This window comes from Grus americana, chromosome 6 (assembly GCF_028858705.1).
Source record: "Grus americana isolate bGruAme1 chromosome 6, bGruAme1.mat, whole genome shotgun sequence".
NCBI classification, from domain to species: Eukaryota; Metazoa; Chordata; class Aves; order Gruiformes; family Gruidae; genus Grus; species Grus americana.
The window spans coordinates 24807059-24830670 of record NC_072857.1 but is presented as its reverse complement, the minus strand read 5'-3'; the positions used below and the strand labels follow the sequence as shown (position 1 = coordinate 24830670).

The 23612-nt window shown below is 37.0% G+C and overlaps 1 protein-coding gene across 8 annotated transcripts in view; it reads left to right on the top strand.

Annotated features, from left to right (window-relative positions):
- Positions 1-15311, top strand: part of LNPK (lunapark, ER junction formation factor) — a 44212-nt gene extending 28901 nt beyond the window's left edge. For all 8 annotated transcript variants that reach the window (XM_054830355.1, XM_054830350.1, XM_054830354.1 and 5 more), the window contains exons 9-13: positions 16-234; positions 5330-5435; positions 6095-6165; positions 7350-7520; positions 14387-15311. In XM_054830355.1, the coding sequence (XP_054686330.1) occupies positions 16-234; positions 5330-5435; positions 6095-6165; positions 7350-7520; positions 14387-14571 (752 nt within the window). In that variant the 3' untranslated portion in view covers positions 14572-15311. The remainder of the gene's footprint in view (positions 1-15; positions 235-5329; positions 5436-6094; positions 6166-7349; positions 7521-14386) is intronic.
- The last annotated feature ends 8301 nt before the right edge of the window (positions 15312-23612 follow it).

Genomic DNA, 23612 nt, shown 5'->3' with positions numbered 1-23612 from the left:
ATGTGTTCTTGTCAGAAATTCGACAGAGGACCACTGCTCAAAGAAATGCTTCTACGCCCCCACCTGCGACTCCTAAACAGGGCTCTCCAAAATCACCAGTTCCAGCATCTCCTAATCTGCAGAGAGATGCACCAGCTCTGAGTGGACCCCCAGAAAGAACTGCTGTGCCATCCTTGCAGTCAAATGTTTTACCAAGGCGCCCCGGATCCCCTGCTACTTTAGTGCCTGGAATGGGTAAACAGAGCACTTAATGTTATTTACAGTTTATATTGTTTTCTCTGGTTACCAATAAAATAGGCCATTTTCAGAGAGTATGGAAATGGCATTTCATTTGGAAATAGCAGAGCAGTTATCTGATTAAGCAGGAGTTCCATATTCAATTAGCCATAACTCTTTACAGCTGGCACCTTTTGATGCTGAAACCTATTGCCTGAGCTCATTTAACTGTTATGGCTTCTTTGTTTAAACGGCAATAAAACTTTGCAGTATTCTGTAGTCAACAATATAGCATACCTTTTTATGTTCTTAGTTTAGAAGAGCTCTACACTTATATAAATCAGGTACAGAGGAGAACACTTTCAGAATACGTTCATGTTTCTCACTAAACCCTGCACATATTTTTTAACATGCATCTTGACATTTATTTAAATTTTTACTCTAGGAGGTATAGTCATGCAATCCATACCCATAGATTAAAGTGTAAAATACCAAATACACCAGAAAAGTTGTCTGTGTTGTAGCTGAATTCCTCTAAAATCTCATTGTTGTTTTGATACAAGAGTCAAAAGTTCAGCAACAGGTTGAGATCTGATAGAAATGAGTGGTCCTTAAAATTTTGGTTTCATATCCTGAAAATGCTTTTCCCTTGACTTCTGTCTTGGTGTTCAGATGGGGTGGACTCTATTAAATAGATCATGAACAAAATTCCATAGGAGGTATAGCAAAACTTGGGAGTTTTGGGGGGAGGTGTTCTCATTCTCCTCCTGGATGGAGAAGCTGTGTATGGGTTAGTGCCAGGCCTTTCATTTGTTGTAGGATGCCTGGCAAGTTGGATCACAAGGCAAGAAAGGAGATGAAATGCTGTCTTGAAAATAGAAGGGATGCAACTTGCCAAGAATCTTCTGAGCACCACTGTAATGTGGAGTAGTTCTTTGCTCTTTATACAGTGATCAAAAATATTTTTCTCTGCCCTGTGTTCCTGATTTTTTAACTTAAGTCTTACAAACTGTATGTTCTTTCTTACCAACTTCCATGATACAATCTAAAACTAGGACTATACACAATATATTGACACCTGGTCTCCTAATGTAAGATCTTGGCGAACTGAATGTTAAAATGCCTGTTTGTATTGTTTAGTGTAGTGGAATAAACTTGTCATTGAAAGTTGCGATCTCTTGCTTCTCTGCAGAGTCCATTAAGCCTTATTTTTGTTAGTAATTGTTTACCTGTATTATGAAACTCCTAAACTTGTTTTTATCCCTGAAGTGAACTGTAAAGGCAAGTTATTAGTAAGTCTTGATTATCTTGAAGTACCAGAAATCAACTCCTTGCACCAGGAAATTGGTTATTTGGTTACAAACCACATTTACTGAAACCTTCTTACTGAAAATTTCTTAATGAGTTTAAAATCACATGCTCCTTTTTTAAGAAGCTGGCTATATAATAAAATAATATCAGCTATATAACAGTTTTATTCTTAGGGGATGATTCAGGCACATTGAATAAGGTGGATGAAATTCAGTCTTTACTCTAAAAATGGTTTAGAGGAAGAAGGAAAAAAAATAATGGACTTGTTTGAGAGGACAGTTGCTAAACCTGTTAATTAAAATATTTAATGTAGTTTTTGTGATAATGCTTTATAGGCATATATTTTTTTCCCCACTAATAACTGGTATTTTAACTATATGCGTTAGCTTGTCGTAGACAGCAGTGGAAGCCACTGCAATTGTCAGTTAATATGGAAACCCTGTTTTCTCTTGAATTTCTCCAAACCTTCCAGGCATACAAAATCTCAGTCATGTAGCTGTAGTGAAAAGTATGTAAATTCATGTATGCATCTATAAGAGTAATGTCATTGCATCTAAGTTTATACATGGCTTGCAACAAATATGAATAGCCTTAATTATCTCTACTTTAGAGAAGATTAATAATTCATTTTCATTATACTATATTTTCTAGAGGAGAATCAATTTAATGTGTATTACCACAGAGCTCCCATATGTTTGAAAATTAATAACCAGCAGGTAGTTGAGAGTTTGCCAAGCTTTGCAGAAATGACCAGTCTTTCTACAATGATTGCTTTTGATGTTTATATTAATTACTGGTGTCCATAACAGCATGAGAACTAAGATGGCTGGTTTGAGTTATTAGTAGGCAGGTGATTGAAGTTCTTCTTGGAATGTGTTGTGATGTTTCATTCTAGGTAACTTAATTTAATTTTTACCTTGTTTATTAACTTCTAGAAACTTGTCATATCACTGGTGATACACAGGTCATATGAAAATTTGGTCTTCTGAATAAAGGGCTAAATATATGTTTGAGTGCTAGCCGGGTATTCACAAAATTATGCTAGAGTTTTAATTTTATTATATCAGTGCTCCAGTTCACACCTGTGTCAGACACTGTCCATTCACTTTTTTAATGGTTTTAATGGAAGTATTGTGTCTTTCAGGTTTTTGTGAAGCTTTAGGAAATGCATTTTGCATGAACTCTTCTCTGGACAGCTTTTTTAGAATTTATAAAATGAAGCATTAGGTTCAATTTATGTTGCCTTGAATTTGTTCTGCCTTGCTGCTGTGAGAGCTTTCTTAGTCTGGGTTCCCACTTGTTGACAGAATACAGGAATATTTTGGGCATGCATTCACTGATTGATATCTCCTGAGTTCAGTTCTCTTATTTGTGGAAATGAGGATTATTTTAAAAATATTTGTCTTGAACCTGAAACTTTTGTGCTTATTGAAGGGTTGTAAATCGTAGTATTTTCTGATCAAATTTTATTGTGCTTGTAAAGATTAGGACAGTCCATTTAGGTCAATTACCCAGTATTGATGAGAGGTGTTCTGAAAGGCTGTGCTGTTAGAAATACCCAACCCGAACAGCAAGATTAGTCTCATTCTATGTGTAGCAGTTGGAGAGAGCACTGTCAAAAATGTTTGAATCCTACAACGTTCCTGACACTTGCTGTACAGGATGGAGGTTAGGTGTACAAGGCATTCAACTTGAGGTTTACCACAATGTAGCACATGCTGCCATAAGTTACCCTTTCCTTTGTTGCTCCAGTCTGTGAAGGTTAAAAGGTAGAAGGCTTGAGATGGTAATTGCTGGGCAGTTACATTTAATGCTGTATTTAAACTTAAAGCCCATCTTGCATCAGTTTATCAAACAGTATGACTTGCTGTGTTGCCTTTGCCTGTAAGGCAAAGGGGTACATGTTACTTCCGTGCATTTGTTTATGAAAGAGTATCAGTTGTGTTGGAAGCAATGACTTTGTGAAGCATGTCCTGGTGCTGTCCCCAGCTAAGGTGCTACAAGACAGCTAAATCTGTCTTCTGAAAAACTTGGTCTGCTGTGTGTGTTTTTTTTATGGTATGTTTCAATTAAATGGCCTTCTGAATTATTTCAACTTGCTAAGAAACTCTACTATCTTAGTAGTCCTTTATTCGGATTTTTTTAAAAATCCTTTTTGCACCTTCAGACAGTGGGTTTAGTTTGTTTTACCCTTTAGCTTCCTCTTTGTTTATTGGGCATTAAGAGGGATTCTGTGAAACACATCTTCCCAAGAAAAATACTGTAAGCATACAGCAAATTCAAAAGAGGATTGAAGGCTGAATCTGTGATCACTAAAAGCCTTTCTTTTAAGCCATGCCTTTTGTATATCTGTTTTTACTGGATATAGTGAGAATAGCTGCAAGCCAGAGCTTTTCTCTGAGAAAACACTGGTCACTTTTTGTGTCTTGAATTTTACTTCTAGGAATTAAATTTACTTAGTTCTTGTGCGGTTTCAAATTACCATATGCTTATCTTGGTACAAACCCTGCTGATCTTAGTTGATTTTTTTTCTGTCTAACGGTCTTAACTATCTTGAGCTTGAATATTGACTTTTGCATTATGACAAGTAATTTTGTCGTTGGGTTAAACTGAGTCTTATCTGTCAGGCTTTGTAATTTTGCCTTCAGGCAGCTTGAAGCTGACCATTTTGTCCCAGTTTCAGAGTTCTGAAAGGACTGATTCGTTGTCCTACTCAAACATCCTTTTTCGTGGCTTTTGAATGTAATTCATAAAATACATGGAAATACATTTTAAGTCTTCCTCCCCCACACCAGTGCTGACTTAATTATCTCGCATTCAAGACTGTCTGGTATCTATTCGTTGAAAGTACTGTAACATAATACTTCTTGTGCTTGTGTAAAATGTCTCTTTGCCAGGAGTGTGGCCTTGGGAAGGTGTTTCAGATACTTAGTTATTTGGGTGTAGCTTCTTACCAAATCATGTTTTGCTCGTTATGCCTAGCAGCTTTGGTTTCAAGGCTGGAAAGGAAGGCAGACAGAAGAACTCAAAGCTACATAAATGGAAATTGGTAGCTTGCAGTGGTCTTGTACAATAGACCAAATTTTTTTAAAACATTGTGGAAAGACAGGTTGGTGCCACTGGTCTACTTTAACTGCCATATGTACACAGAGGCGAAAACCCAACTATTGCTGTTACTAGTTCTTAATGGAGTTTTATTTTGATAGTAGTTTGTTAAATACATGGGATATGGCCTTCTGGCTGCTTTGACTAAGTGTAAATCTGAAAGTATCCAACTTTCCATTAAACATGAGATTACCAAAATGCCAAATGACTGGACAGGTTTAATGTGTAGACTGAATGCACACTGAGGGCATGCTCGTGTGGTATAGTAGTTACACACAAACCAGTAGGTGCTTCTTTGGTAACATCTTTAGTTCTACTGTTGTAATTGATTTTACCACATTTATTGGTGTAAACCCGAAGCGTTGATTACGCAGAGTTGAGTGTATATGAAGAAAACTCAAATAAGGAGTTTTCCTTTGCTTAAAAAGTCTCTATTTGTGAGTAACCATTAAATACAGTTGATGCCTTAACTTCTTTAGAAATTATAAATTTAATTACATATCCAAGGTGTAAAAGTAGAGTGATTTGATAAGATTCTAAGCTAAAGAAGAGGAGGGACTTTCAACTATTGTGGGTTTAAAAATCTTACGGCTTTCCTAGTGGATTAAGAAATACGACCATGTATATTAAGTGAAATATCAGGTTATATATAATAATATAGTTTGAAATAATTTTGACATAGTTCTTGTCTTCCTAGGTCTTCATCCTCCAGGCCCTCCTTTAGCAAGACCTATTCTTCCTCGAGAAAGAGGAGTTGTGGATAGAGTTATTGAATATTTGGTTGGCGATGGTCCTCAGAACAGGTAAAATGTTGCTAAAGGAAATACCTAAACACTTAAGACATAGGAAGTTTCTTAACCTTTCTTTTTAAGCCAGATGTGTCAAGGCTAAAAGAATTGCAAATTAATTTGTCCGAGCTTTTCATAATGATATGGCTTCACCTGAAATCTCTTTGTAGGAAAAATGGTAACATTTTGACAAAATTAACCTCCGCTTTGGGTTGTATTAGGCATATGATACAAAGAGAAAAATCTATGTTGAAGTGGATGAATTAATTTATATTTTGAACTAAAAAAAAAAAAAAAATTAACACTTCAGCTTTATTACCATTATAAATGCTTTCAGATTGCCTTCAAAACTGTCCAAATAGGTCAGGACTTCCATATTATTTTTCATATTGACTGTATTCTAATGAAATATAAACTTAATTTGAATGTTATTTTCTGACAATGATTATATTAAAAATATGTTAACCCATGAGATTTAAATTTTAGCTAAGAATATTTCACTGTTTAAAAGCTATTACTTAATATATGATTTGGTTACTTTAAAGAGTAATTCACTGTGGAAATTACTTTTTAAGAGTAAATACCTAAGCTATTAGTCAATATCTAAGGTAAAATGCATCTCACTTCAGTGTGTTATTACTTAAAGGTATACAACTATATAATGTGTTTTCTAGGTATGCCCTTATATGTCAGCAGTGTTTTTCTCATAATGGTATGGCTTTGAAGGAGGAGTTTGAATACATAGGTAAGAGCTAATCTGTGGTAGACTCTAGTAGTTTGCTTATGTTTCATAACTAACATGCATCATGCTTCGTTTTGGTTGCGGTTAAGTACTTAACTGACACTGTGAAATGCCACTTCATACAGGAACAGTTTTATGGTAACTTATTACTCAGTATCTTAAGATTCACCTCCAGACTTAGAGAAGTGCTTTATTGCAACCTTCAGGCCAAGGATTTTATGTGTAGAAAACTATTCAGTAGAAATAAGTCTCCTCCGATACATCCCTGAGAATTGCTACTGGCTATGAATGGTTCTCAGAAGGGTTTTATATTGAGAAACTATCTGACATTAAAGTGTGCCTCTTTTACCAGAACTTAAACAAAATTTTGCTTTGGCAAGAAGATCTTGGGGAGGTATCAGAAAAGGAGTGGGAACAAGCCCTAGGGGGCTAATGTGAATTTATGGCTGACAATAACTTAAGACAGACACAGCCCTTTATTGAACACAGATGTTTTATTTTGCCTCCTTTCTACCAGAAGTGGAAGCCTGATGCTTAAGAAATGAGGGAATGTTAGATAAATCTTCTTTTTCATTTTGTTTCACTTAATTTTATGAGTAAATAAACAGCATTGTAAGAATAAGCTGAGTGTTTCATACGGAACCAAAGATACGTAGTCTGTGTGTCATCTTAGCTCAAGTGAGTTCACAATTCAGCTGTGCAAGAAATTGCCACTTCCCGCCTTGTCTTGGGGTGGGTGGGAAATATGCATTTAACGATTATTTAAATTGCTTTTTCTTAATTAAGCACCACTGGAGCAGAATGCTCCCCAAAAGCAAAGTGAGACATAACCTTGCAGAATCCTTAGCATCTCCTTACTCAAAGGGTGAGGAAGTAGCATCTTATGGGGGGGGAAAAAGATCATCTGCCAACTTAATTCTTTTATAGGAAAGAGTAGAAGAACACCATGTGGCAAAACATCTTGTGGTACTGAATCGCATTATTTTGTTCATTGTGGTAAAATCTTTCACAGTGGTGGGCAGTATAGAACAGCTTGTGTAAATTTGATGGAGGTACTCTCAGGTACTAATAGTTACTTATTTAATTCTCTGTTTTTAGTGTTTTGGACAGTCAGAATATAGTGTAGGAATAAAAGTGAAATGTGAAATTAATTAGTGAGGCTACTTATTAGATATGCTTTTGTGTAGCATTTAGGTGTGCCTACTGCTTTTTCCTGAATCCTGCAAGAAAAACCAGACCTCAGGCTCCACGACTTCCAGACTTCAGCTTTGAAAAAAAGCAATCTACAGAACTGCGATCTGAAACTGAGCCTCTAGAACCTAGAGAGAGAAAGCCCCAGGAGACACAACAGACAGAAGGTATGTGCTAATCTCATGAAGTGTGCTTTTTTTAATGTCTAATCAAATCTCCCTGTCATCTAGCTGTCTGTCTAGATGAGTTTTTTATAAGAATAAGGACAACTGAAGAACTCAAACACTGGAACAAGCTTCCTAGACATGTGGTCGATGCCCCAAACCTGCCAGTGGGGCATTTGGACAATACCCTTAATAACATACTTTAACTTTTGGTCAGCCCTGAATTAGTCAGGCAGTTGTTGGTCCCTCCCAATTGCAATAGTCTGTTCTTTTCTAACTTATAGTGGGTGCAATTTTTTTTTTCAATTCTTCTTGTCTCTGCTTCTAGCTTAGCTTGTTGATACTATAGTCTTCGGTCCTGTACTCTAAAATTTCTTCATATTAGGCAATGTCTCATGCAAATGATGGCATAACAAAACTTTTCACTCTAATGTTACTGATAAACAGATAAAAAATAGCATTGTAAATTACAGAAATAGTTAAGAAGGGAGTATGTCCCGAAGTGGTTAACTTTCACTGTGTTCAGCAGCTCATTTGATTGAGGTGTGTTGGAATTTCTGCCTTTGTTCCTTTTGCTGTTTTCCTCAGGGCAGGAAAATCTAGTAAAACTGCCTTGTTTAAACTCAGGGAGTTCAAAGACAAATTGTCAATTTTAATTTAACGTAGTTCCTTTTGAGAAGTTTTATAGTCTGCAGATACAGTAGGCATCTGGTGTACAGCCAACAGGAAGATGCAGTGCTTCAAAAAACTCCAGAAATTATAATTTCAAACCAGAGAATCTCCACTTAGATGTGCTATTGAGTACTTGATGGGATTTTACATTAGTTTAAACAGGGATCATGGGGGCAAGCTATTGAATAGTGTACTGCCCCAAGATTCAGGCTAGAAACACACCAACTGTGGGAAACTGTCAGTGTGTAACAAAGAATGTTTATGCTTGATTATCTTTAACAGGGGGTGCATGCCTGGCGTGAGAAGGCTGCATGAGACTGGTAGGGAAGTCATATCTTACTGTGGCAGTCTCCAAGTGTGGTCTGGTGCGGGCACGTTATAGGGAAGACTTGGCTGGTTTCTTTTCCTGTGCCATAGTGCACTCTTACTTCATTGAAAGTACTATTACTAGCATGAAAGAAAGACTGAAATCAAATGCATGGAGCTAAGATGATGCAAATGTCATCTTTGCCCTCAGATGATCAAGTCATCTTTTCAGTGTGTGGAGGGTAGGTTGGTAGCTTCTTGGCTACTCTTACAGCTGGAAGATTCTTAGAGAAGTGACAATGTTACTGGGGTCTTCAGAACTCTGCTGATTTTTCTCTGTGTGAATCAAATGGGGAAGCCCTTAAAAGTGGATATTCAGCTCTTGGAGGTGTGTGTCTCGAGGGCTTCTGAGTATTATCTGTAACTGCAGGTTCTTAGAGGTTTTGGGAGAGGGGGGTGCTAATTAAGCTGATATTATCACTGAAGGAATTGTTTACCAAACTATGCCTTTAATGGGTCTGAGCTGCTGAATCAGTTTATAGATGTTGTAAAAAATATGTAAAACCTTAAGAATTAGTATGAGATTTTTGTTAGGCACTTGAGATGTAGGGAGTGAATGTTAATAATTTTCTTTTTTGAAAGCAGAATTTTATCAAGTATTTCAGGATAAAATATAGGATGGTTTTATTGCAGTAAATGTGATTTTACCAGTTTACCTTTAACACTGAAAATTACTTGGGTTTTGTTGATGTGGTCTTATATTAATGTGTTGCTTTATTTAAAAACAACAAAGGAAACCACTGTGGGGTACATTCCCCAGTTCTCTTTTTCTGCTAGGAAGTATATCATGAAATTTTTCAGAAGAGGCCTAAGAAATAAGTAACTGGTATACTGACTTTTGGATTTATCTAGCTTCAATATCTGATCTTTTCTGAATATTTCACCTCCAAGATCATCTAAACCATTCTGTTTTGATAATTACTAAGCAACCAGAAATAGAGTAGGTGTTAATATTTTACATAACTAATATCTGAGAAATGCCTTGTTGAAATAGAAGAGGCCAGTGCTATCCTATCAGTTTGTCACTGCCTGCAACTTGCCACAAAGTAATCTCTTATGAATGAGAAAATACTATTTTCAGTAAATCACTTTTTCCCTCAGAACCCTAATTTGAAACATAACTGCTTACAGGCAGTCAGGCTTTACTAATGAACATATTCCTTGATTGTAAGTTTAAGGTATGAAGCTATCATTGCAGTATAGCTCTGGGGAAGGTTTTTGTTCACTACAGTAATATAGCTGCTGTCGTAGCAAGAATAGAGAATATCTTCACTTACAGATGTAAACAACCATTAACATAAGGAAACCAACTTCACAACAATGTTGACAACAGAGGGAGATCCATCTCTTATCTGTAACTCATTTAAACAATAGCTGTATAGCTCAAAGAAACTGCAAGCTAATGTGATACAGAAGTGCTATAAATATTTTTTTACAAGTCAGCTACTTTTACTAATGAGTAGAGCATGAAGCTGAAGCTCTGTTCAGTTGTGTGCTCATGCAGTGATGAGCGTGTTACATGCAATTCCTGTGGATAAGAGATCTGAAGAATGGTTATGGGGAGTGCTGTTGGCACTGAACCTTGAATTTTTTTAATCTTCTGGAAATATGGAGTCATCAGCTGTCAATCTGATGCAGATTACTGGCACAAACATCGTGCTTCCCTGTTCAGCAGAGTAACTTGGGAAATTTTAGTACCAGAATAAAGCAATGTACTTCAGTTCTTTTCTTACCTTTTTCTTAAATGGCTCAATCTTGAATTCTTTTCATTAAAGGCTAGTCTGTTCTCTTAGGTACTTCTCTTAGAAGTATGTTTGAAGCATATCGAAAATGCCAGCAGGAACCACTTTTATCCTCTTGATTAATTTTGCCTTGCCTATATTTGGTACCGTTACACTGCATTCTTGATTCGGGTTTAGCATTTACCAATGTTTTGAAGGTTGAAACAAAATGTGACTGCTTCAATGTTTTGTGGTGAATATCTGGTGCTGATGTTCAGAGGTGTTCATTAGATGCCTTTGAACTTCAGATTTCACCACTGTGGTCAGCACTTTATGGAGACAGCTTCCAGTGTTGTCTCCAGATCTTTATGGAATTCCTTGACTATCTTGACAAAATATTTTATGATTTAATGCTCTGTCACTCTTAAGGATTGTTGGAATATAGCAACTGCTAGTATATTTGAAAGGACTTCCATTTAAAAGGCTGATGCAGAAACTTGGTTTGTCCAACAGAAGGATTCATAGTGATGCTGTCCTCCAGGAATAATACTGTTTCAAGTGCATGCTTATTTATAAGTTCTTCCAAAAGTAGAGCTTGACTTTGGGCACGTGTTATAGTGGAGCAGAAACTTTATGTAGGAATAAAACTGTTTGAGAACAAAAATAAGCATGAGTATCTGTTCCGGTCAGAATGGTCTGAGTTTAGGGGGGTGGGTTTTGTTTGTCTTTTGTGTGTATGGTTTGTGGTTTTTTTTTTTTTAAACCAAACTGGACTGGAGGCATTTTCTGTTTGAGATTTGGCTTGCCTTTTTACCAAATATGCTTTGCTTTCATAGGACAGCATGAACCTGCTATATTTTTTGTAAGCCATTGTTTCTTTTCAAAGATGTGAGTTTCTGCCTGCTGTGCTCTTTCCTTAGTTCAGCTAATATGTCTAGAATTCAATGATTTCTCAAGCACATATGGGTCATCTCACCTTGAGTTTAATGACTTGTAAACAAGCTCTTTTGGTTTAGAAATGTATTATGTTTCTAGCCTGCCACAGTTCAATGCTGCTGAATGACATAGCTTGTCTTTTTGGTAGAACATAAAGGGTACAGAGAATCAAATGCTATGCCATTATTTGGCCTCTTTCAAAGGCTTCAAAATAGCTTTTTGTGATATCAAAGCCATGAACACAACTACTGTGAAGCACATGTTCCTTAAAGATACTTCAGACACATGGCACTGTGTGAAAGTCTGTCCTAATGGGGAGCTGCAGTAGTGAAGAAAGCTTGTCCCAAAGGTCTTGAAAATGGTGTGGAAGTCTAATGCCCTTCAGACTTTAGTGATGCTAAGGTTGTGGTTTTTTTACACTAAGTAAAGTAGTTACAGTGTAATTGTTTTATACCTTTTTTGTGAATTCCTGAATAACAGCTGTACATCTTCTACTTAATTTAATAGTTATGCAGTATTGTGATTTCACTGGTTATCCTCTGCAACAAGAGGATGGGTAGCTGACTACTTCCAATGCGAAGTACATATACGTTCTAAACACTAAGCATTAAGCACGAGTGGCGGGGGAAAAAGAACTGCTTGTAGCCAGGAGCAGGTTTTTTAAAGTTTCATTTATACAGCTCTTAAATTTGGCTTGGGCCAGCATAGAGCAGTTTGCTGTTGAGAATCTTGTTTGTGTAGCTATATTCTTCAGTTAAATCATAGATTAAGTATTAATCATCAAGGACACTAATTTTCTTTTGTCATATTTATGTTTACAGTCAGACCTTTCTCTTCTTAGCTACTGCTTTTCCAATAACTTAAATCATGCAGTATTGAGATCAAGTTGACTTTAGGCAAACTTTCAATTAATTGGTCTATTTAAAATGGAATCACTGTATATGTTTAATGAAGATTGGTCATGTTTATAGTTGGATTTAGTAGCACCACTTGCTATGATTGCCCTGACTTCTCATTTAAAGGACCTACTCTTTAGTTCCTTATAACTTTGTCAGACTTAATTATTAGACCAAAATTTTCCATGGAAGTTGGTTTGTTTTAAATGTATGTTCTGGAGAGTTTCAAGAGTTTCATTAAGTTTAATCAAGAGCAAGGTGAAGGGGAAAGTCATATAATACCTGATGATTTTTTTCTTAGTGAAGCAGTGTCTCCATAACTTTTAGTGGAATATAAAAATAAAAGCAGCATCCTTCTTGTGTTCCTTTGAATATAGATAGTTAGAACATGCACTTGGTCAGGTTTTCTCCTTTTATTAAACCTTCTGCTTGCTTCTACCAGTTGCTGATTGTAACTGGGGCTGTCTTCAAACATGTTGTAGATGCTCAGCATCCTCCTGATCAGGCTAAATGAATAGTCTCTACCTTGATCAGCCTAAGAATGAGTCAATTCAGCAGAGTGCTAAGCATCATGCAGTTGAGGACTGCAGGACTGAAATTCTGTAAACAAGTAACGATTGGGCTATGCTACAAATGAGTTGAGAGGGCATGGAGTTGTCTCTTCCTCACATCCTATACTTTCTTTGACTCAAGCCTGAACATCAGCAATAAAGAAGAAATGTAACCGAAGCATGGAGGGAGTGTAGCAGGAAAAGGCGCAAGCTTATTCGTAGAATTTGAGGCTGAAGAAGAATGCAGAGATGAGACAAAGAAAACTGACAGTTGGGAGATAAAGATTGAGCGCAGGCTAGGGTTGCATCAAGAAGGGAATTGAAGAGCAGGGATAGTCTGGAAAGAAACTAGGAACATCAATTTGCTTGGGCAGAAATAGGAGGATTGACTGTCTGACAGATGGGTCCAGAGAAATTTTGGAACAAGAAACCAGGGCAGTTGTTGAGGAGCCTGTGATTTAGAAAGCAGGGAAGGAAACTGAATCAGGAGGTAAGTTGGCTGCAAACTTGTTAAGATGGAAGATCAAGTCAGAGGAAGAAATGGAGAAGCTTGGTTGCACTGAGCAGTCTGAAGTGGAGCCCGGAACTAGCTAGATGAGGAAGAAGGTACTGAATATGGATCCGTGTGTGGGAAGAGCAGTTTCCTGTTCTTGGTCAGACTGCAGTTGTACCAGATCTGCTGGACAAGGGTGTGCAGTAGCTACTCCTGTCAGTTGTGACCCAAGAAGCCAGAGCAATGGTTCTAAAACTGTCAACCTTGCTTGTGAATTCTGTGAATATCAGCCTGAAGCAGTTCAATTAGACACCCAACATGTTTTGATAAATACGAAGCTACAAACATTTGATAAGGTTAACACTTTTGAGCTGTAACTTTGCATCAGCTTTGCAAACTGTTTGCCTTCACAGCATGCATTAATGCTGTCTAGTATTGACTAGTCAATAAATAAACTCCCATCAATAGTATCATTCTACAGTACCTTTGTGGCATTTAGTGCAACACTGTGTTCAGTTTCAGTGCTCATGCTTAATTCAAAATGTCTCTTTCTCATATGCTACTGAAATACTCTTGTGAAGCTAGAATTCACTTCTTTAGAAGTAGTACTTAGGATAAATATTTTTGATCTTCACAATATGCCTGTTACCAAAGAAACTCCCATTCCAGATTGGGAGTAAAGATACTCCTCTGTATCCTTACACTTCCTGTGGGAAGATTGAGAATACACAGTAATTTTCATTGGCTGTTTTGAGATGTTAACCAGAAAAAAAAGCAGGATAATTTAGTTACCTGGTTCCTTAAGTTTAAAGTTGTTTCCACCAAATAGAATGTTAGGTTCTGTGTACAGATTGAACTCTTACAGAAAAAGTTGGTAAAACTTCTATTACGAAGCACAAAGAACACAAATTCCCATCATCTTATTTCTGACACTGTCTCACATTAATGAACAAGCTTAGAAAGATTCTGTTGAGAGTGAATATATACAAATAGCATGTTATATATTCATAGTGGGGGTCTGAACTCTTTTCCATGGTATTTTCTGGTTTTTTTTAATTTTACAGATTTTACCTATGACTCTTGTTAGAAAAATAAAATTGTTTTTGGCAGTTGAGAACTTCATGCAGTGACTAGTCAAAACCTATTTATGATATGCTGTTTCATTTGCTTTTTAAGAACATTAGCTACCTCTTCATTTCTGGAAATGGTTATTTCATAATTTTTCTTTTCACAGAATCTGAAGAAGACACGGCCCAGGTCATGGAGACAAATGAGACACATGATAAAGCACCGAGTCCTGAGCAGCTAAATAATAAGTTAGCTGAAGAAGTTGAAAAAGAAGAAGCAGAAAACGTTTCAACAACTGAAGACTCTATTTCAGCTGAACAAAGTGAAGAATCTGTAATGAAAGCAGAATAAAGTACTTCAAGTGCCTTCTGTAGCTAGTTTTTAGCTGTTGTTACTATTCAGGTGAGCTTTTTTTAATGGTACAACTTAAAAATCTTGCTTGAGCTTAAACTGCCTCAAATGCCGCAGTATGTCAAAGCTATGTGTAAAAGTATTGTAAATTAAGCATGTGTCTTTAAGTTAACACACAGAATGTATAGTTGGTTGAAGTCTAACAGTTGTAGCCATTGTTCAGTTTGCATATTTGAAAACTTAAAAGTATAAGCTTTGCTAAGGGTGACCTATAATTTGACATCTTTTCAGCTGTCACATATAAAGAGCAGCAACTGACCTAGTAAGTTTGGTCTAGTGAACTTAAGATACTTTTTAATGCTTTCCTGTTAAAATGAATTGAGTACATTTTAAATACACAGATGTTTACAAGCTAAAGTGTCATCCGACATTTGACTTAAGCATACGGAAAGTGTCATTACAGTGGTGTTAATGTTATTCATTGTCTAACTTTTTTGACAGAATTAAGTTAAATGGCACTCAGATAAATGGCATCTCCTTTGGTATTTGCGTTGCAGATGAACCAGAGGCATGTACATACAAAACTGTTTTGTGTTTACATAAAATATAGAAAGTCTCTGCACTTGATTGTACTTGAATACAAAGCACTATTTATACCTGTACGATAATGACAAGATATAAGTGAATTTTGTGCCTTTGTGTATTTTGTTAAAGGAAAATAAAGACATCTAGCAGCAATACTTGCTTTGTGATTCCTAAAACTGAAGGGAATTTCTGTTGTTCTGTGTGTAGCTATTCCATGCTTACTTTGTGGAAGTTCAGAAGGAACATGACACCTTACAAGGAGCATGTCTGTATGTAGCTAAAGGGGGCTTTGGTAGAATAGAAATGGATCCCTGATGAATAGGGGAAGCAGATGTCCATTTGCCAAAGACTTTCCTAACTGTGCCTAAAGTCTGTCGATACTATTAATCGTTAAAGTTACAATGAATATTTGCTGCTGGATTACTGAAACTGTACTTTTTTTGTTGTATAGCGTTTCAAGCTAAGGACACTTGTTATACATTTTCTGTTAAATATAACAGTTGGGAACCTGGACTAGAATTTTTCTGGTACCTGAAAGTGAGGTACCTAAACCAACCAAACTTTTTTAGAAATAAATGCTGACCATGTGTAACTTGGTTGGTTTAGTGTAGTAGTTGTGATAAAAAGTCTTATCATGTGCGATGCTCTCTGTGTACCTCACTCTATGGAGGGAAAGAGAAACTTGAAAAACAGTTTTTATCCATTGTCTTGGTCTCAAAGTGAACTGGTTTTACAGTGCAAAGGCAGCAAAAAGCTAAATCTTAGTAGCTCAAAAGTCCTCTACAATAAAAACACACTTCTAAATGTGACCTTAGTATCCCTGCCTTTATATGAGACAATTATCACATGAACAGCAATGATTAATTTTCTTTTCCAAATATAAGCTTTATTTTCTGATTCTTTGGGGTTAGTGTAAAAGCTCAACCCTTACATCAGTAAGAATCAAGTTGGGTCTGTATTTAGATAAATGAGAACTTTTTTCTGGTTCACTAACTAAATTGTAATTCATATTTTAATTAGTAGTTTTAATAGTTAGAATGTAGGCTGGTGATTAAAGGAGTACTTGTAGTGTTTGGCTGTGTTTGTATAAACAACAGTTAGTAAAAACTGGTAACCATCTTGTGTGACTGTCTTAGTTGAGAGTACAAAGAAAACAGTCCCTTTTCCAAATGTGTCTTAGAGTACGAGAAAAGTACAGCATACAAAGTGATTGGGGAATGCATTCTTGACTGTTTTAAGAGAGTGTATTTTATATTCCAGAATTTCTTTAAAATAGAAATAATTTTGCCTGAAAGGTGACAAAGCTTACTCATTATTTTCTAAGACTTTCAGATGTTGATCTCTGCATTGCATTTTGTACCTCACTAATTTACCTGTTTAAAGGCTGGTTTCTTTGGAGAATAATAATCACAGAATACTTCAGTAATCCAGCACAGTAAGTTGTTAGACATTATAAGCACTAAAGCCAAGTAAAATTTGATGTTACGATCCCTCATATGAGATATGAATGCATCAATTACTGTCACTTCAGAAGTTAAGATTACTCTAGGCCTGTGTATTTCCTTTTAAAAATTTGTGTCTTAAGTGTCAGGCTTTTTGTAGAGTAGTTCTAGGTCCTTCCCATGACAAGCAACCACTGAGCTGTAATGCACATAATATTGTGCTAGGAAAATAATTGCCTGAGAAAAATCTGTTCATATTGGAGCTATATATTTTTTCATTTGCCTGGAAGGTGTCTGTTTTCAGGTGTCCTGCTTTTGTTGAGGAAACTGATGCTTCTTAGGTTGTTGGGAAGCAGAATTTTTTTTTTTTTTGAAAAAGGAAACTCAGTGTCTGGTAATAGGGTGTGGGGACAGGAAAGTGTTATTTCTCCCAACATTCTTAAATGTGACATTAGCAACTTGCCACGGGAATGATTGATACTTTCTGTTTAATATGTCACTGAAGGATCAAGTAGAGACATGGTCAACCTGATGTGAAAACAAATACTTTTTAAAAAATATGAAAGCCTAGCTTTGAGATGTAAGGCTATCTAGAATTTTTGAGGAGGGGAAGAATAATTGAGAATAAACACATGACAGTTTCCCTGAAAGGCTTTCATACTAAAAAAAGTGTCCAAGCAGTTGTTCCATTAACTGCTTCAGAAGGCTTGAAAAAGATGTTAAGGATGTCCTGGTATTTTGGTAGAGAGAGATCTATTTTTAACTTTCTCATTTTTTTAGAGTTTTAAAGGAGCTATAGTAAATGAAGGTAAATAATTAATCTGTAAATTAATTCAGGCTCAGGGAGATACATATGATAATGATAGACTCTGGGCTTTCCTCAGCTTACAGTAAGCAGTCACGTTACTCCTGCCAAGTATGCATGCCCCAGTCCTGATATGAATGTGAGAAGAGGAATCTGTTTCTACAGCAGTTGCTTCTGGGCTTCTGTCTACTGCAAGTATGGCAATAGTAAAAGGCGCCTGTCCAACAGGAGTTGGATCAAAATCCAAAAATACCTGTCAGCGAACAGCAGCAGCCATGCTTAATCATGTCTTTGTAATCCCAAAAAACTTGGAAGTAGGAATATGTAGAGCAAAAAGGTGCAACAATTATCAGAGAGGTTTCATCCAATTGCAGACTGACTCTCAAAAGATGAGGAGATGGAAGAAGGTGGGGTAGAAACGTAACAAATGCCATGTTTTGTTGTCTTCTGACTTCCTAGTATGTACTTGAATCTTTTTCAAAACTACTTAAAAGCCCAGTCCTGTGAAAATCTCACTTCTGAGAAATGTTATACAAGCACCCTTTCTTCCTGTGGCCTGGATGAAAAGCAAAATTGAGTGGGGTAGTAAAGTCTATATTGTTTCTGAAATATTGTGAGTAATTGCAAAGGTCTCCTTTTATCCAAATGTAGTTTATATATTAGGGAGGAATTATCTGGACTATGTAAAATCTGCCATGGAAGACAAATGAGTGTTCTAGTTCAAAATAAATTGAAATGAGTTGGTTGGTCAAACTTAAGTTTTGCTAAGAAGCCTGTAGAACAGGGAAATGAGGGAATGCTCCTTCAAATTCTAACACTTATTCTAAAGGAGAACACAATTCATGACCCTTGGACATTTTGACAGAAACAGTGGAATCTTGGTATGAAGATTCTTTGTCTTGAGAAAGCTGTTTAGCCTATGCATGGGAGAAGCTGCAGCTCACAAGGAAAAGCGACCGAAGATGATGCAGAAGCTGACTTAATTTATGGACTGGTCTAGAGGCTATCAAAAGCATATAACTAGGGGCATGTGTGCTTGCCTTGAAGTCAATAACAAAAAGTTTGAGCCTCATGTGGTCCACGGGTAGAAGGCAATGGAAGGATTTAAAGAATGACAGCAAAACAGATTGGGGAGGGGGGATGAGAGTGGTTTTGTCTGTCAGAATAAGGTCTTAATCAAGAGATAAAGAAAAGAGCTTGAAATTTTTTTTTTCAGAAAATGGAGCAGGGTTTGGCTATTACTACATGGCAGTACATACCCCAGGTTAATATAATGTTCTTGTATCAGAAGTAATGAAGATGCGATTGACAATGAATCATACCGGAGAAACATGCTTGCCTTTTAGGATAAGTTCCAGAATAAATGGATGACAATAACTTGGTAGAATAACATGGATTACCTGTTACTAGAGATGATGGTAGCAAAGTTGCTTTTATCCTTTTTATTTAAACTAATATATCCTTTTTATTTAGCTAATTTTTATAATGTTATTAACCTTTAAAAAGGGCTAGGAGAAACACTTCTCTGGTGTATGGTTCTGAACTCAGCAATATTTCTGCACCTGTGGATCTGTGGTGATCAACGAGTAGGCTAGAGGAAACTGTTCATTACTCAATAGCTAAGTTTGCTATTAAAAACTTCAGTTCAAGAGTACTGGGTGTAATGAAAGTTCTTCTAAGTAAGCTGCTTCTGGAGTGAGGTTTGTTCTGTCTCCCACAGTGAGGAAGACTATCCACAGGGTAAGGAATGGACTCTCTGTGAATGTTTCACTAGAACAATAACCTTAAAGATTCATTTTGCATCTTTGTTGGCAAATCATCGTTTGACCAGTTCACTGAGTATTCTTAAGCAAAATCTTCAGGCTCTCATTTCACTCCATGTCTTGCGGATTGGATTTTTTGTCTAATATCTGTAAGATGTTCTTTCATATCCAGTCATGCGGTTAAAAGTTAGTGCCTCAGATCTCAGCATCTCATGATTCACCTTCTTGAACTGATAAATGCAAACCTGTCCAGATTTCTGGTGTAGTGAGCCTCTGAAGTTTCACTTGTTTGTAGCGTATAGGGATGTGCCTTGTATACAGTCTCCTAATAAAAAATAATTTAAAAGAAGTCTACAAATACATCAAGTGCATAAATGGTAGGAAGAGTAAATTTTGAATGGATGAACTCAGACTGGAAGTCTGGAAGCTTCTAATGATTTGGACAAATATCCTTGCAGGAGGCATTAGGTTTAAAATGAAGTTTGGGAATGAGAGGGCAATAGGAGGTTGCTGGGTGAGCAGTGGATTCTTTCTAATGGCATGTGCCTTTCCTGGTTGATTAAGAATGTATCAGATGACAGGATCTTTGTGGTAGTTGGTGGAAGAGTTTTTCTGGCTGTTATCCAAAAAGCTTTGATTCACTGAAAGGAAAGCGTGTGTGAAACTGGTGATGGCTGATCTGTGGCAGTGCTCTTCTCTTCCAGCCTCTGGTATTTAGGTGGAGTTCGCAGGTCTCAGGTTTGTGGAGAGTGATGAAGGTGAGGAGTTAAAACTAACTCTTCTAATGCTAATGTTCATGTGGGACTGATCGGCATAGCCCTCTTGGCTTCCAGGTCGTGGTGCGTAGTAACACATCACAGCTTCTGTCAGAGGACGAACTGTAAACTTGCATCAGAAGTGTGCCGTACTTGAGATTGCATCTGCAGCTAAGTGTACTTCATGCTCTGAATTCTGGCTCTTTGGAGGAAAAAGATGGCATCTTGAGTAGATGGGAATTTCTAAGCACTTGGTTTTTCCTAGGGGTTTGTTTATACAACAAATAGAATAAGGTATAATAGCGTTTAACAATAGGAACCGCTGCCCTCCAGCATTCAAAAAAAAATAGAGATGTCCCTTAAGATCGTGAGTCTCAAGGAATTTGACTTCTCTCCACCATTGCTTTTGATTTGTGAACCTCTCTGGGGTCTTGTCAGGTCACATTCAATCTTTTCTCTGCAAGAGTAAGACCTAGAGAGGTGTATGATGGGCAGGATAGAGAGAAGGGTTTTAAAATGAAATGTATTGATTATACAATAATTTGCTCCCAAACCATGGGGTTTTGAGATTAAAGCAAACACTTCTAAGATTCTTGATAGATTATCTAACTTGGCAACAGTGCAAAATCTAAAGCACTGAATCATAATACAACCCTTTCAAGGTTGCATAAAATCAATTTGATCATGACTTAATTTTTACATAGACGGGAGGGTCCTGACGGATTCTCGTAATGCTCGTTATTTCTCACCGTAGTCACTGTGGGAACAAACCTACTGCAGGACTGCTTCTGTGTGTATCTAGCATTGCACTGCTAGAACTCTCAGTAAACGATCACTAATTTTTTCAGGAGGGCTTTGTAAGCCTTTGCCACTGTTAAATCATGTATTCTCCTTTTATTGTGTGACAAGAATAATTTGCAAAAGGGAGATTGCAGCTGTCGGAGAGAAATACATGCAGCAAAATCCTGAAATAATCAGATATAGGAGAAAACAAGGGGTGTAGATACTGGAGATTTGGCAATTTTGGGTGTTCAATTTGTAGATTCAAATTCAACTCTAAATTTGTAACATATTGAAATAATTCTTTCTCTCTTTCTCTCTCCATTTTGCTGCCTAAATGAAAATAGAGGTGCTGGGTTTGTAGAAAACTCAAGCGACAAAGACCTTGCAAGCTCTCCTGAAGTGGTCTGCCCTCTAATTCCTTGCATCGCTTCAAGGAGTTCTACTCAGCTGATGAAACTTAATTTTTGACTTGTTCAGCACACAGAGAAAAACCTTTCACAAAAACACCAAGACAATTAATTTTAAGAAAACTATTTTAAATGATGTTTTAGAAGAAATGTGAAAGTTGGTATTTCTTACGGAATGTTTGTATGTGTATCTTGTATTTTTTGTATATTGAACTTCTATTTAAACAGGAGATCCTGTGTATTTATAGTTTAAGTTCTTATTGTTTTGATAGCCTTGCTGCTGCATTAGTAAAGGTTATGTGTGTTTATGTACTATAAATAGTATCTTTAACCAGAAGTATCATTTTAATCCTAGCTGTGGCCTTGACCAGTAGTTACATCACCTGCAGTTGAAATGCCATTAAAATCAATGGCAAAGACGTTAATTAGTGTGAATTCCTAGGGTCTAATAGACTTAATGATATGTCTATCTTAGCTTGTCTGCCTGTAATTGAGATGATAATTAAACTTGTGCTCCCCTTTTGAAATCTGGTATTTTACCAAATTAAGCAAATTTTAAAGAGTATGAAATTAAATTATATAGGTGGTTGTTGGAATATACGCTGCCTTTGCTGCATTTGTAACTTCTTGAGGAAAAACATGATTCTGAAAAAGCTATTGATTCATTCACCTCGTCTGGATTATGACGATGGCTGGGACAAGAGTCAGGTTGCTCTTTGCATAGTAGTGATTTACAGTTTTAAGGTGATGATTCTTTTCAGTAATTCATTCCGTGCTGGCTGTACTCAATCAACTTGGATTTCATAGAATTTTCTTTTTTTTAGAGGACCTCCTTTGCTACCAAAACAAGGATGAGGGTGCCCCAGCTTCTTCAGTGCAGCCCCCACCCCCCAGCTGGACTGGCATAAGTAGGAAAAGAAAGTTGTTCAGGGTTGAGTAGGTTCTGATAAGACCCATTTATCTGTGCTACAACCAATTGCGAGAACAGCCAGCTGCCCACCCTCAAAGGTCAGGCTGGCATAAACTGCAGAACTCTGTGTCTGCGCTGAAGCAGAGGCATGGAAAACCTGCCTTGACTCAGTGTAAGAAAACTGTGCGGCAACTTCGGAGGGGACTGTGGAGTTGTGAAGATGCTGACTTTGGCCTGCGATCCCATAGACATTTCAGGGTGGGTGTTAGAGGTTTTATTGTATCGAAATGGTGATTTATGTCCTTATTCCTGCATTATTGTCCACCAGGTACTGCCCTGTGTCACAGGCCTGTATTACCTAATTTTTTCAGACTGTTTCATTTTCATTAGTACAGCTGCTTTAGCTTGTGATCAGTCTACTGCACCTCATTGATAATCTAAGGGAGTATTAGACGCACAGAAGGGACACCTAACCCTGTCAGTCTGGCTTGATTGACCCCTCAGCTTCCAAAACATGGGTTCATTTTTTTAAAACCCAAGTTAGCCCGACATCCATTTTCGCACACATTCTGGGCAGTTTAAAGGTTGGTCGGAATTGAATATTGCTCTTTCAAATTTGATAATGTATGAGTACAGAACTGTGACCTTTGATACGTAGTAATACATCAACATGACATGAGCAGTAAGTGCAGCAATTACCTTTACTACACTTGAGATTGTGTTTTAGTTCTCATCTTGTAAGCAATTATTTCAGGAAAAAAAGGATGCCTCTAAGTTAAATATATTTTGCAAATAGTGTAAATGGAGAAATTAATCTTTGGGGACTTTTTGATTTACAGGTGAACGTTTTCAAATGAATCTTGGCTTTTAAATTAACGTTGGTTCAGCGGTAGAAAGGAGGCTTGTGCCATTGGCGGCTTTTACAATACTTTTCTCTGGGAGAGTTTCTTTAACCCTTTTTGTTGTGTTCTAATGTGATCTAAGTTTCATATTCTGATTTATGGCTAAAGCCATAAACTGCAAGCAGTTGACATGTCACTGTGTTCACGTTGCTCCCATGATAATACTCGTAAGAGTTGGTTACGTGCATGATAATAATGCAAGTTTACATGCTTTTAAGTGCCTCTCAGAACATACGAGCGCGTCTCAGACCCGCACCACGTATTGATTTAGAAGGCTGTTTTAGCTGCTCCAGCAATGTTTCATCTTTTTCCTGAGCAGATCAAGCTACATTTGTTTTAGTTTCAAGTCTTCTTCCTCACCTGTTGTTATAACTTATTTGGGTAATGATAGTGCACAACCACTACCTGGTAGGCGCAATAAAAACACAAATCAATACTCCTTGCCAAAGAGCATAAAGCCTCGAGAGGACTGAGAGCACTTGCGGCTTCTGGTCTGTGGACTAAAAACCAGAATAAAATTACTGTGTCATTCTGAGCAGGCAATCGAGTAACCATTGAATGGTGACTTCCTATCAGTGCTGTCTGTCACCACCAAAACTCGAAGGAATAACTTGAAGTAGAACTACTTGTTCTTCTAAAATTTCTGCTTCCTCAGCAGCCGAGCGCTGAGCAGTGTCGGCATGGTGGAG